The 13130-nt window shown below is 37.2% G+C and overlaps 1 protein-coding gene across 2 annotated transcripts in view; it reads right to left on the reverse strand.

The window, feature by feature from the left end:
• PDE3A (phosphodiesterase 3A) overlaps positions 1-13130 on the reverse strand; it is a 326334-nt gene that overhangs the window by 8599 nt on the left and 304605 nt on the right. For both annotated transcript variants that reach the window (XM_066354792.1, XM_066354801.1), the window contains exons 11-15: positions 9636-9749; positions 9306-9505; positions 7194-7397; positions 6375-6530; positions 4089-4344 (exon numbers count right to left, since the gene is read on the reverse strand). In XM_066354792.1, coding sequence (XP_066210889.1) covers positions 4089-4344; positions 6375-6530; positions 7194-7397; positions 9306-9505; positions 9636-9749 — 930 coding nt within the window. The remainder of the gene's footprint in view (positions 1-4088; positions 4345-6374; positions 6531-7193; positions 7398-9305; positions 9506-9635; positions 9750-13130) is intronic.

Here is a 13130-nt window from a genome sequence, read left to right on the forward strand (position 1 = left end):
CAGTAGATTTTTAAAAGCAAATGTCTAAAATACTCTTCTGCCATAGCCATTTGTTTGTCTATTTCTACTTTGTTTTGGTTCTAGTTAAGTACAAATCAGTTTCTGTTGAGATATTTTAAAAGGTTAACATACTCTTTGCCCTAATCTTTTAAAAATTATTTATTTTAAAGTGAGAGAGGAAGGTGGGGAGAAGGAGACTATGATCTGCTGTTTCACTTATTTATACATTCGTTGGTTGATTCTTGTGTGTGCCCTGAAGGGGACTGAACCCAAAACCTTAGCATATCAGGACGACACTCTAACTAACCAACTGAGCTACCTGGCCCGGGCCCTGGTCTTCTGAATCACAAGAGGTACAGATGACCACTGGCTGCAGGACACACTTGCGTCATGGTTACAGGAAACACTCAACTGTGCAAGGTGAAATCTGCACACATCGTGGAATGGCATTCATGGGGAAGAAGCGAACAAAAAGCTCAGTTTTTCTCTTTTTCCTTTCAGGGCAGCCCCCATGAGAGCAGCTGTTCTCTTATTAATGCTGTTTAACATTAGCAATAAATCTCTCTGGAATTAAACTGAATGAGGTGACGTAGAAGAGAGTTTGTACCAAATAAATTTGCGTAGATTAGAGTCTGCAGGTGGTCTAAAACATGCTTGTATTGGGAGCCAAATTGTTCAGCACTGGAACCTTTTTAGAGGAGAACAAAGAGCCTTTCATTGCTCAAATTCTAAATGCAGCTTGGTACTTCATTAGAAACCTCTTAGTTCGCTGCAGGAATCTTTCAGATTTAATTATGAGGTAGGGAAAAAGCCTTCTTTCCCTATGATACCATATTGAAACATTTTATTCTATGTTTCCTGAGAGGTCTCCAAGTTCTGCAAATTGCTGAAGTTAACAGTGCATATTTAATTTAAATCTAAGTTTCAGGCTAAATCAAGTTAACTTTGTAGTGAATATGAATTCTGAAATTAAAATTACAAGAGTAAATAGCAATGTTAAAAATGAGGAGACCCAGGTTTCATTTCTGGTACTGCAGAAACTGTCTACACCTGGGAATGTTACTTACACTTCTGAGCCTGTTTTTAGTCTTTTGTAAAAGGAGACAGCTGAACTAGACAATCATCAATTCCTCTCCCATTTCTAAAATTCCATTACTCCATGCAGCCAATTTTTACAAAAAAACAAACACTTTATCATTTTCGTGGCTATAAAGGAATACTTCAAAGATAACTTTTCAAGAGCTACAGTATCAAGTCATTGTTGATGGATACTTTAAATTTTAATATAAAGTGGCCAGCCTAGTTTGACTTCATCAGTAAACAAAATCCAGAGACTCCTCATTCCTGTGTTAGTGAACTTCATGAAAACAGGAAGGTCAGGAGAGTAACACATCAGAATCTGGAAGTCAGTATGGCACCTTATCCTTACAGAACAGAGAGGAATCAAATAAAGTATTTGGTTGTCTCATTTTGGGCTAACGCCAACGTTGACAAGTTAAGCCTGTTAAATCTCCTGGCCTGGGTTCTTCAATTCCTGATGCCTGGATTATGTTTGTGGGTGCATGTGTGTGTGTTTTTTCAATGTGTTTGAGTTTAAACGGCAATCAATTATGGCCCATGGGAACAAAGATTTTCCAGAAGCTAATACTTCCCAAAATCAATCCGTGAAAAACCGTCTTGTCCTTAGACAACAAATTATTACCTGGTTCACTGGATAAAAAGTAAAAAAAATGAAACCAATTCCTGTTTATTAAATGAACAAATTAATAAATAACACATGAAGTTCATATCATGATGCCAACATCTAAATCCCAAGATCAACACAAAATTTCTAATGGAAATATTTTTATAAGCATCAGAGAAATAAAATATAATTATTTTGATAATAGACTGTTAAAAAGACAAAAAAATAACCTTCTTATCCCCCCCTCATCCTGTACAAAAATTAATAGATAGAACTTAAGCTAAAAATCTGACCTAAAGCCAAATTTGCATAGCCCTATCTCTATAGTTAATAATGACCTCTTATCTCTGCTTATGTGAGCTTACAACCAGGTACTTAAATGAGGGGAACATAGGTCAATGACCATGTTAGAACATCGCCTTACTAGATGGCTGAAATGAACCAAGTCATGCATTTTCCTGACTTTCCCTGGTATTGTTTTTGGTAAGGCTTTGAAAAATATTAATATTAAGGTTATACATTCTTTATCTGTGATGGTAGATAGAAACCATAAGGTTTTCTGATGAACACAGGAACAGTATTTGTGCAACATTACCATAAGGGTCATGGCTTCTATTATGGCCTCTGCCCTATAGCAGGAGAAATAACAGAGACTATTTCAAGACATGAAGAAAAAGAAACTGTTTTATAGTTAATTAAATTGATTATATTGGGTACATTATGGAGTCCAAATCAATGATCAGATGTCACCACTTCTCATTGTCTGTATTGCCACTACCTCAGTCCAAAGTCATAGTCATCTCTCATGTAGGAATTTCAACAGCCTCTTTTTTTTTTTTTTGTATTTTTCTGAAGTTGGAAACAGGGAGGCAGTCAGACAGACTCCCGCATGCGCCCGACTGGGATCCACCCGGCATGCCCACCAGGGGGCGATGCTCTGCCCATCTGAGGCGTTGCTCTGTTGCAACCAGAGCCATGCTAGCGCCTGAGGCAGAGGCCATAGAGCCATCCTCAGTGCCCGGGCCAACTTTGCTCCAATGGAGCCTTGGCTGTGGGAGGGGAAGAGAGAGATAGAGAGGAAGGAGAGGGGGAGGGGTGGAGGGGTGGAGAAGCAGATGGGCGCTTCTCCTGTGTGTCCTGGCCGGGAATCGAACCCGGAATCTTGCACGCCAGGCTGACGCTCTACCACTGAGCCAACCGGCCAGGGCTCAACAGCCTCTTAAACTCATCCCACTGCTCAGGCCCTTTCTCCTACTCCAAACTTGAGAATATATTCCAGATAGCAGCAGAAGCAATGCAGATAAATGTAGTTGCATCAACACTTTGGCTCAAAACCTCTGATGGCTTCCCATCTTTGTCAGAGTAAAAGCCAAACTCATACTGCGATCTACAGTGCCCTTCTTCAAACCCCCTATCATCTGCCCCTCCATTCTTTGCTGCTGCTTATTCACTCCCTTTCCCCTGCTTCAGGCACCCAGCTCTCCTGGTGCTCCTTGAACACCCAGCCAAGCCCACCTCAGGACCTTTCACTCAGCCTGCTTTCTGTTCCCCTTGGAATGCTCTTTCCATATCTATCTTTATGGGTCACTCCTCTTCTTTTGGGTCTTTAAAATTTTTTTTAATCTCTCTTATGTAGAACTTCCATGGCCACCTTATCTAAAATTTTAAACTTTTATTTTTTATGTTTATTTTCTTAGAGAGGAAGGGAGAGAGTGAGAGAGAGACAGGAACATTGATCTGTTCCTGTATGTGCCCTGATTGGGGATCGAACCAGCAACCTCTGCACTTCGGAATGATGCTCTTAAACATTTGAGCTATCCAACCAGGGCTTAACCTTTTAATTTTAATTTCATATCCCCTTACCTTTTTTTTTATTCTAGCATTTATCAGCATCTAACGTACTTCAATTTACTGATTTGTCTTGCTTGATGTCTGCAGACCCTACTGGAAAGTAAGTCTACAAGGACCACGATTTATTTAATGTTTTGTCTGATTTGTCCACAACTCTGTCTTCAGTATCTGGAAGAATGCCTGTCACATAATAGGTGCCCAGTAAAAATCTGCTGAATGAATACGAGCACCTCTTACTGCTTTACACGGTATTCCCCTAACCAAGCTGATAAAAGCCTATCATTTCTCTATGTTTACTTGAAATTCCTTTTGTCTCTACATGATTAAGATACTTTGAAGAATAGGCTTCAGCTATTTATCTTCATGATAGCGGACACATCTGTGTATAAACATGGTATTATTATACATCCTATAGTCTATAACTTCTCTTCTTATGAAATTGGGTATGGGGACTATCTATAATCAAATGTAGCAGATGACATTTGTCCCCAAAGTATGTAATTCATAAAAAGCGTAAGGTTCATTAAAACTAGAAATAGATTTTATAACTTACTTGGAGATTCACTATTTTCACAGGTTTCCTCTTCATTTGGTGCTTCTTCCTCCTCCTCTTCTTCTGGGTCATCAGTATCTCCAGACTCATCACTATCTTCCACCCACTTCCCTGGCATTAATCCTGCTGAGTCATAGGAGTTACACAGAGGCCCCACAATGTGCGAGATAAAGGATTCCTGAAGGTTGGCCAGCTGAGGAGCAGAACGGTCCATGAAGGGACTTATTGGTAATCCAAGGCTGGCCTCTTCATCACCCTAGAAATAGAAATTTAGCTTGCATAGTTAACTAGAAAGGTAAGTCACAAGGAAAGTTTAAAATACAAGGAAAATCAACATTTTGCAAATGTGCAAGACTGCAGACATTCACTTGTGAATTACCTGTTTATTGCTAAGAGATTCTACCCGAATTACTACTAAAATCCTATATATAGAAAGGCCTTGTTGTCATTTACCACCTTTTTGGTCTTAAGGTCTTGGCTTTTGATTAAGGGGAACTATAAGAAATGGTTTAATGTCTCAGTGCAATATTTCTTATTACATTAGTCAGTCTGCCTTATAAAAGATATAAATGCATTGTAAAACCAATGCTGGGAATAATTATCAAGCAACTACATAATCTGTCACATTTCCCTCTTTTAACTCGGCTACCAGAAATCTTAAAATATTGTATTGCTCAATTAAAGCTGCTACCTTATCCTAGCTTTTGGTTGGATTGTATCTTCTGTGATTATATTATTCCTATATTCTTACTTACCTATATATTTAATAGGATCATTCTATAAGTGTTTGTATTTTGAACAGTTACAAATCTTTAAAAATATTAGATTGCTAACCAGAAACTATCTAGCAAAATTAATGAAGAAGTATATGGATACATCAATGTTTATGCCTATGTGTATAATTATTATAAGTAGATTTTCTTTTTTAAAAATACTTGTCCTGCATTTTAATATTTCAAGATTGATTATGAATTAACTTTATTCCTAAGAAAAGCAGCACATTAGCATATTACTTTCTAGAAGCACAAACCTTTTATTGTACATATGAGTTTTGTAAATAGTACTCATAAAAGTTCTTTTTAATCTCTCTAAATATGTCCAGACAATTTATTACTTATTAAGGTACCTTATCCTTTTTTTTTTTTGGATTCCTTTAGCAACACAAATTTTCTTTCTGACATTGACCTGAAATCTGTCTCCCCATAATTTCAATAAACTGGTTATAGTCATACCATATATCAGATCCTGTGTCAAGTACTTTATAATTTATTTTCTCCACACCTACTTCATGATCAATCTAATACTAAATTTATATGTCAATCTTTTAAGTATCTGAAGGTATTATATCACCTCTGTTTTCTCCCAGGGTTAATATTCAATTATTTTAATATCTTCATGTTCTTTTATGTCACTGACCCCTGTCCTTTTCCCATGATCCACTCCATCAAGAGTCAACGTAACAGAGTAGTTCACAATACTAAACACAAAGTTTCAAATATAATCTGGTCACTGTAATGTGGGGAAGATCCTCTCATTCTTATGTTTTGGTAGTAGTTTTTTGGTAGTGTTCTAACCCTCATATTACCATGTCAGATAAAATGCTTATTTTTTAAGCTTTTTTATACATTGCTGTTATTAACTCTGTTGGAAAAGTAAATAGGCCCTGGCCAGTGGCTCAGTGGCTAGAGCATCAGCCTGGCATATGAACTTCCTGGGTTCAATTCCCAGTGAGGGCACACAGGAGACGTGACCATCTGCTTCTCTACCTCCTCGCATCCCGCAGCCACTGGCTAGATTGAGCATGGCCCTGTATGCTGAGGATAGCTCGGTTTAGCTGAACATAGCTTCAGGTGCTAAAAGTAGCTTGGTACTTGAGCATTGGCCCCAGATGGGTTTGCTGGGTAGATCATGGATCCCAGTCAGGGTGCATGTAGGGGTCTGCCTCACTGTCACCCCTCTGCTCAAGGGAAAAAAAAAGAAGAAAGGAAGAAAAGTAAATAAACTTTATCTGGAATGTATTCATATTTTCAAATTAAATTAAGAGCAATATTTCACTGGATTTTCCAATGTCTATTTCTTCAATATCTTTTCTCAAAATGCTTGCAAATAACTTTATCTTAGTGTATTTATGGTTATAATTTTGTCCAGTTTTTCTGTCATTTTTTTATCCTGTGATTTAAATTGGCCAGTGCATTTTCTAATGTTAGGATGATTAATCACAAACTCAAAGCTTTTGGAAGCTTTGGGGAATTTATTAGCAGCCTAAGTATGGATTACATCAGTTACCTGTTCATAAAATTCATTGACAATACCCTCTGTCCACTGAAGATGGAGCTCTTTACATTTAGCTGGCCCATTGATATCGGCCAACTTTATACACATTTGACAAACTAGTAGACGATCATTTTCATTGGTCCAGTCTATTCCAACATCATCATTCACCTGTTTGAAGAACAAAGTTGAATGTGTTTTACCTCAATAAAAACAAAAGTTGAACAGCAGAATAAACAATAGAATACTGTCTTTCTACCATGAGGAGGTCAAACTACTAAGTCAAGAGGACTTTCTCAGCTATTTAAAATGTTACGGGCTTGCATAAATTAATAGTAAAATAGATAATCAAAGAAGTAAAATAATAAATGATGGATAATTATTATGGAATTAAAAAATAATATTTAAAATTAGCATTTGTTATCTATTACTATTAAAATAACAGCTACAAATAAGAATTTTTTCTGAATTAACATTTGAGCACTTATGCTTAACATATGAAATTTTGCTTCAGGGTTGTGACTCTTCTACTGCCAGACTATTTATATTCATGCACCACAGACATGGAAGCAAATTAATTCAAACAAAAACACAATGACAGAATTTTATTATTTCTCTGTATCACAAAGTTAATATATACAGATAGCACCTCAACTTCCCAGGTTCCTAGATTGAGCCAATGCCTATTTATCTGCTTCTGGTAAACCATTTTACTGTATTTCTTTTTCACAACTGGCATATAAGAGGTGATAGCAATGAGTTTTGTTCAATACTTCAGCTCCATGGCATTTTTCAATGTGGCCACAAATGGAAGATGGGTGCAAATCTAGTTACCTTGGCATTCAACTTGGCTACGAAGTCAAAGTGTTTCTTCAAGTCAGTGGCTAAAATTGCTTCAATGACAAGGAAACGGAAATGCTTAAATTCCACATGATCAAGGTTAACTAAAAAGTTATACTCCGGCCGGGACATAAAAAGATTCCATGCAGCAGCTGCGTGATGATTCTCCAGAACTGAACGATCATTATAGAGCACCGCCTAGGCAAATAAGTAAAAGAGCAAAGAATTCAATTTTTTTTAAGTTAAAACAATTACAAAAACAAATGAGAATATGCTATACTTTTGGAATTTTCTTTTTTCACGAAACACAGAAATGTAATCTTGTGACTGCTGGTTACTAAGAATCACTTATTGTTGCACGTCGACTGTCAATTACTCTTCCTGGTTAGATTTCCTTTTTTGTAAGGTGAAGTTAAGATACTTGATTGAACCTTTATCCCAAACATTTCCAAGTCAGGGTTTAGTGTTGGAGTTTAGCAGATTTCTTTTCAGTGAACAGGAGTTTAACCATAAAAATATGCCATGTATTAAGATTCCTAAAAGGTAAGTCGGCTACTTCTTGCATCTAGAATTGGAATGACCTGCTTTTCGTTAAACATAAAACTAATAAAGAGGAATGAAATCCTTGAGAAGCTCATGAATTATAACAATCTCACTCTACAATCAGCCATTGGAAAGACACACCTTTATCTAGTAATTGAAGGTATATTGTAACTATCTACTTGTTACAATTTTCTAATATAATTATCTAATAATAATTCTCTAATAATGTCCAGAAGAAGAGAAAGTTGCCTAAAAAAGTGCTTGAAGACTAGTGTGATAGAAGGTAGAGGAAAAAGGCATTTGGACAAGAAAGAATAGAAAGAACATGAAAATTATTATTGAGGTAAAAAAAGGAAAAAAGCATAGTAAATGCTGCTGGCAAGAGGATTTCTATGACTGTACAAAAATCAGTGTGGCGTGGAAAGGACACACTGGAATAAGTTAAAGTGGGGAATCAGGAAAAAACAGGATATGGTTATTGTGTGTGGATTAGAGGAAAATTCTAGGTTAGTATACAAGACAGGAAATGGAAGGGGAGAGGAGTGGGGTAACAGGCAAAAAAGCAAGCAAAAAAAAAAGAGAGAGAGAGAATAGGCTTTTGGGATCTTTAATAACATGGGTCCAGCTGATTAAATCAAGGAGAAGTTTACTGAGTTTAACTGAATAGATGATGATAAGCAGATACTTAGTGATTTTGACTTAAATGTAAATATATGCTAAGATGTACTTCTTTAAAGTTATTATTTTTGGAATAATGGTTCAAGAAAAAATTTTCCTCAAATGAAATAAATTGATTTTTAATTCCTACTAACCAATAAAATTTCCTAAGAATCATAATTGTTATAATTAATATATTTCAAAAGAATGGGATTTATATTCAAAGAAGTTATACATTCTTAGAAGTCCAAAAAGATTTAGTTCCCTAATCTTTTCAGAAAGGGACTTCTGTACAGGTTGGATTTTCTTTGTTGAGGAATTTCATTAATGTGAATTCAAGTAGTTTTTCTTCCTTAAAAGAAAATTGAGGCCCTGGGCAGTTTTTTCAGCAAATGGAGTATGGGCCTTGTTATGGATGTCCCAGGTTCAAACCCGATTCAGGACACACCGGAGAAGCGACCATCTACTTCTCTTCCCCTTACTCTCCCCTTTCTCTCTCTCTTCCCCTCTTATAGCCAGTGGCTTGATTGGTTCAAGCATCAGCCCCGGCACTCAGCATAGCTTGGTTGATTAAAGCATCAGCCCCAGTGGGGATTGCGGTGTATCCCAGTCGGGGCACATCATGCAGGAGTCTGTCTCACGATCTCCCCTTTCCGCCCTTATAAATTTGTTTTTTGAGAAAGGATCACCATGGGTAACAAACTTGCATGCCTTCCATTGATAACTTGGAACAAGCCATGCTATCCTTTCAAAAATTTAGCATGGTCTCTAATAATTTTATATCAGGGCTGAATAGGGTTTGGCTCATATTTTACTTGGTGCCTATTATAGATGAAATTTAAAACATTTTCTTCAGAGAGAGCTCTCAATTGAATTGTTTCTCCTAATCAAAATAGAAGGAGTTACCTGAGGAGCACCAGTGGCAACCAGGAATGCATTAGTCCTCCCTGGGTGATCATAGTCGTGCATGGCTGCAGCCACATACAGTGCCATCAATTCTAAGGCAGGGATGTTTCCAGACAGACATCCGTATTTATCATCTGGCACATTATACATTTTTGAGAATACATATCCCATATGTCCATGTGTAAATCCACTGTCAGAATCTAAAAAGAGAAGACAAAAGTAATAAAAACTTTTTAAAAGAATTAAATTCGATGTCATTTATCTTAACCCCCATAAAAAAGTACTCTTTTGTTCCATTCCCAGGGGAGCACAGATGGATTTAGCATGTACCTGAGTCACTTGCTGATCCGTGATCATTAATCACAGTTGAGAGGCCTGGAATAGGTTGCGTAGTAAGATACCAAACAGCATGTAAGACGTCAGTGGCATGGATTCTGTTATGATCTATAACCAATGCAAAGGAACCGTCATTCAGTTGTGAACTTCGGGGTCCAAGGACTAACAGCGCCATCTACTGGATACATAGCTTAGTCCTAACATTTCATATTCTGGTGAATGCCAGGCAAACATTCTAGGATAAGTACTCTTCCATTATTCCATAATATTCACAGTAACAAGAAAAAAAAAAATCCTCAATATTCTTCATGCGTGCAGATGCCTAAGTGGAAAAAATCTGTATCCAGAGCATGCCAGGAACTTAATGTATCTAGGAAACTCACTGTGTGAAACAACTGTAATGCTTACTCTTATATTTATTTCCATGCTTCTGTACAGACTTGCAGCAGATTAGAACAAAGAACCACCTGTGACATACTTTAACTGGTCAGACCAATGTGCCCAAATATGATCTGTGGATAGAATATAGTAGCACTCTTCTGTAAAAAATTTAAAATACTATAATAAAATGAATAATATATCTTTCATAAACTGATTAAATCCACAAAGCAAAATTAAAAACCCAAATTAATAATGTTCTCTGATCTGAAAATTCTGATTTGGGAAATATCTTAAAAACAAAACAAAAACCAAACTCTGTACAATAATGTAGGGAGCTGAGCCATTTAGAAGAGTAAAAACTATGGGGAAACCAAATCCCCTAGTAGTAAAGTCATTGTCATGGCAAGAGAGGTCTCTTCCATATGTAGCTCCTATTGAACAATGATCACAATGACCAAAGGCCCAGTATTTTTTTGGTTCACCCTCTTTTTTTGGTAAAATTCTTCTAAGTTTTTTTCCTTTCTATCAGACCCTGCATGATACTTCATTGATCAATATGCGTTATTGTAAATGTGCTTACTTTACGCATTTTATTTTTACTGAACAACAATGCTAGTTGCCTTCTCCAATAAAATTATGCACCATTTAACAATTGGGATGCATTCTAAGAAATGCATTGTTGGGCAATTTTGTCCTTGGGAGCAACATAGCGTGCACTTATACAAACCTAGATGGTAGAGCCCTCTGCACACCTAGACTGTATGGTATACCACTGTCATAGAGGCCAAAATGGCATGATGTGGCATATGACTATATAACATTACATCTCCGAATATCAGTGAACAGAGGAGGAGAAGCAAAAAACAGAAGAGAACAAGAATGTCAATGGGAATTTGAGAGACACACAGTTCCCTGGTCAAGGAAGAAAGAAGAAACTATGATATCTGGGTGTTGGCAGCACATAGGAGACATAGGTAGATGGTGCCTATTTTTTATAATTCTGGCAACTCTTAGGAATCAATCTTTAGGTGACTAAAAACTCCAGAAATTCAGCTGGGGGACTGAATGAGGGTTTCAAAAGAGCTTTGAAAAAAGACCTCCTTAATCTCCCAAGGATGGCAGTAGTAAACCTGTGTACTGTCATTGATAAGGGTGAATACTTATATTATTTAGTACTTCAAGAATCAATTTTATTAAAACTGGAGTCTTAATCTCTGTGTATAGACTAAGTAATTCAACACAATTATATCTTATGCCTATACCTGTGTCATGGGCAAAGTTGATCATGTTAGAAGTTTCTGGATTTAGGGAAGATCTGATTTTGTTCCTGCTCTGATATTTATTACCTGTGTTACCCTGAGTTACTTAAAATTCTGAGTCTCATTTCCTTCTCTTAAAAATATAAAGATAATCATTATTCCTATTTCATAGTACAATTGTGAGAATTACAGAAGGGAACATGTTTTAAAGTGCCTGATACAGTAAGCCTGCAATTAATGTAAATGTCATTTACATAAAAGAAATTTTTGGTGTTAGACCAAGATGGTAAATTAGCACAGATCACAGTTTTTCTCTCAATGATTTGTAAGAATTGAATTGAAAAGCTAAAATCAAAGCTCTACCAAGTCCATGAGGAGGGAGAAGGCAGTGATGAAAACTGCCTGGGGAGAAGATGGCAGCCTGGGCAGAGGGTAGAGTGGTTTGGCAATATGTTGGGAGAGAGCTTCTGGGAGTTATTTTCCCTGTTGCAAGCTTGGAAAATTACTGTGTGTATATAATTACCACTGGTATTGCTAGTCAAGGAAACGGCACATGCACCCAGCATCACAAGGTGGATGGGGGCAGTATCACGGTGTTGAAGAGCTGGTTTGGGGTGAGAAATAGACTATCTCAGGTGCAGGGAAACTTGTAGCTCGAGAGCTATACTGCTTCAGGACCTGATCCCCACCCTAAGGCCCAGGGCTAGGAGGCTTTATAGGTAATATTTCACACTTTCCATGAACAAACAAATCTATCTTAATCATTTAATGCTGAAAATATAAAAAGAAAGGAAGCTGCCAAACTCATTTTATGAAGCTAGTATAGTCTTGATTAAAAATCTAGGTAAGAAAATAGTGTGTCCGTAAAGTCATGGTGCACTTTTGACCGGTCACAGGAAAGTAACAAAAGACAATAGAAATGTAAAATCTGCACCAAATAAAAGGAAAACTCTCCCAGTTTCATACCTACTCAGTGCAGTTCGATGTGGGCTCACGCACAGATTTTTTTAGGGCTCCTTAGGTAGCTATCCTGTATAGCCTCTACAGACTCATCACTGATGGCCTACCAGAACGGGCTTTCTCCACCAAACTGCCGGTTTCTTTCAACTGCTTATCCCACTGAGTAATGTTATTCCTATGTGGTGGCACTTCATTATAAATGCGCCAATATTCACATTACACTTTGGTCATGGATTCGAATTTAGCAAGCCACAGAACACACTGAACTTTCCTCTGTACCGTCCACATCTCAACTGGCATGGCCGTGGGCTACTCCACTGTATACACGGTGTTATGTCATCATCTGCGCATGCGCACATGCTGCCACATCATCCTACAGAAACTGGGAGGGTTTTCCTTTTATTTGGTGCATATTTCACATTTCTATTGTCTTTTGTTGCTTTCCTGTGACTGGTCAAAAGGGCACCATGACTTTACGGACATACTGTATATGACCGAGAGAGATAAAGAGAGAGCAAGCATGTGTGGATCTAGGACTACATTGTTACTATTACTTAAGCAGGATGGATAATTGTCTGCCTTGTAAGCAGTCAGTAACTTATTTATTAAATAAATATTTACATATCATCTACTATGTGCACATATTGTGCCAAGTGTTCGTATCACAGTTGTTCTTACCATTAATTCTCTGGTGACCAAGTCAAGAGCAAAGGCACCCAGGAAAGAAGCCAGCTAGGTCAACAGAAAGACTTGACAGGTTTCTGCAGGAAACATATAGATGTCTTCCCTGCCTCTTTCTCTTTCCCTCTATCTTAAAATCTAGATTCTTTAAACTTTGGTAAGGGCTCTGGATACAAATTTAAAAGCTTACATATTTTCTCCCTTCAAC

This window comes from Saccopteryx leptura, chromosome 1 (genome assembly GCF_036850995.1).
Source record: "Saccopteryx leptura isolate mSacLep1 chromosome 1, mSacLep1_pri_phased_curated, whole genome shotgun sequence".
In the NCBI taxonomy this organism is placed as follows: Eukaryota; Metazoa; Chordata; class Mammalia; order Chiroptera; family Emballonuridae; genus Saccopteryx; species Saccopteryx leptura.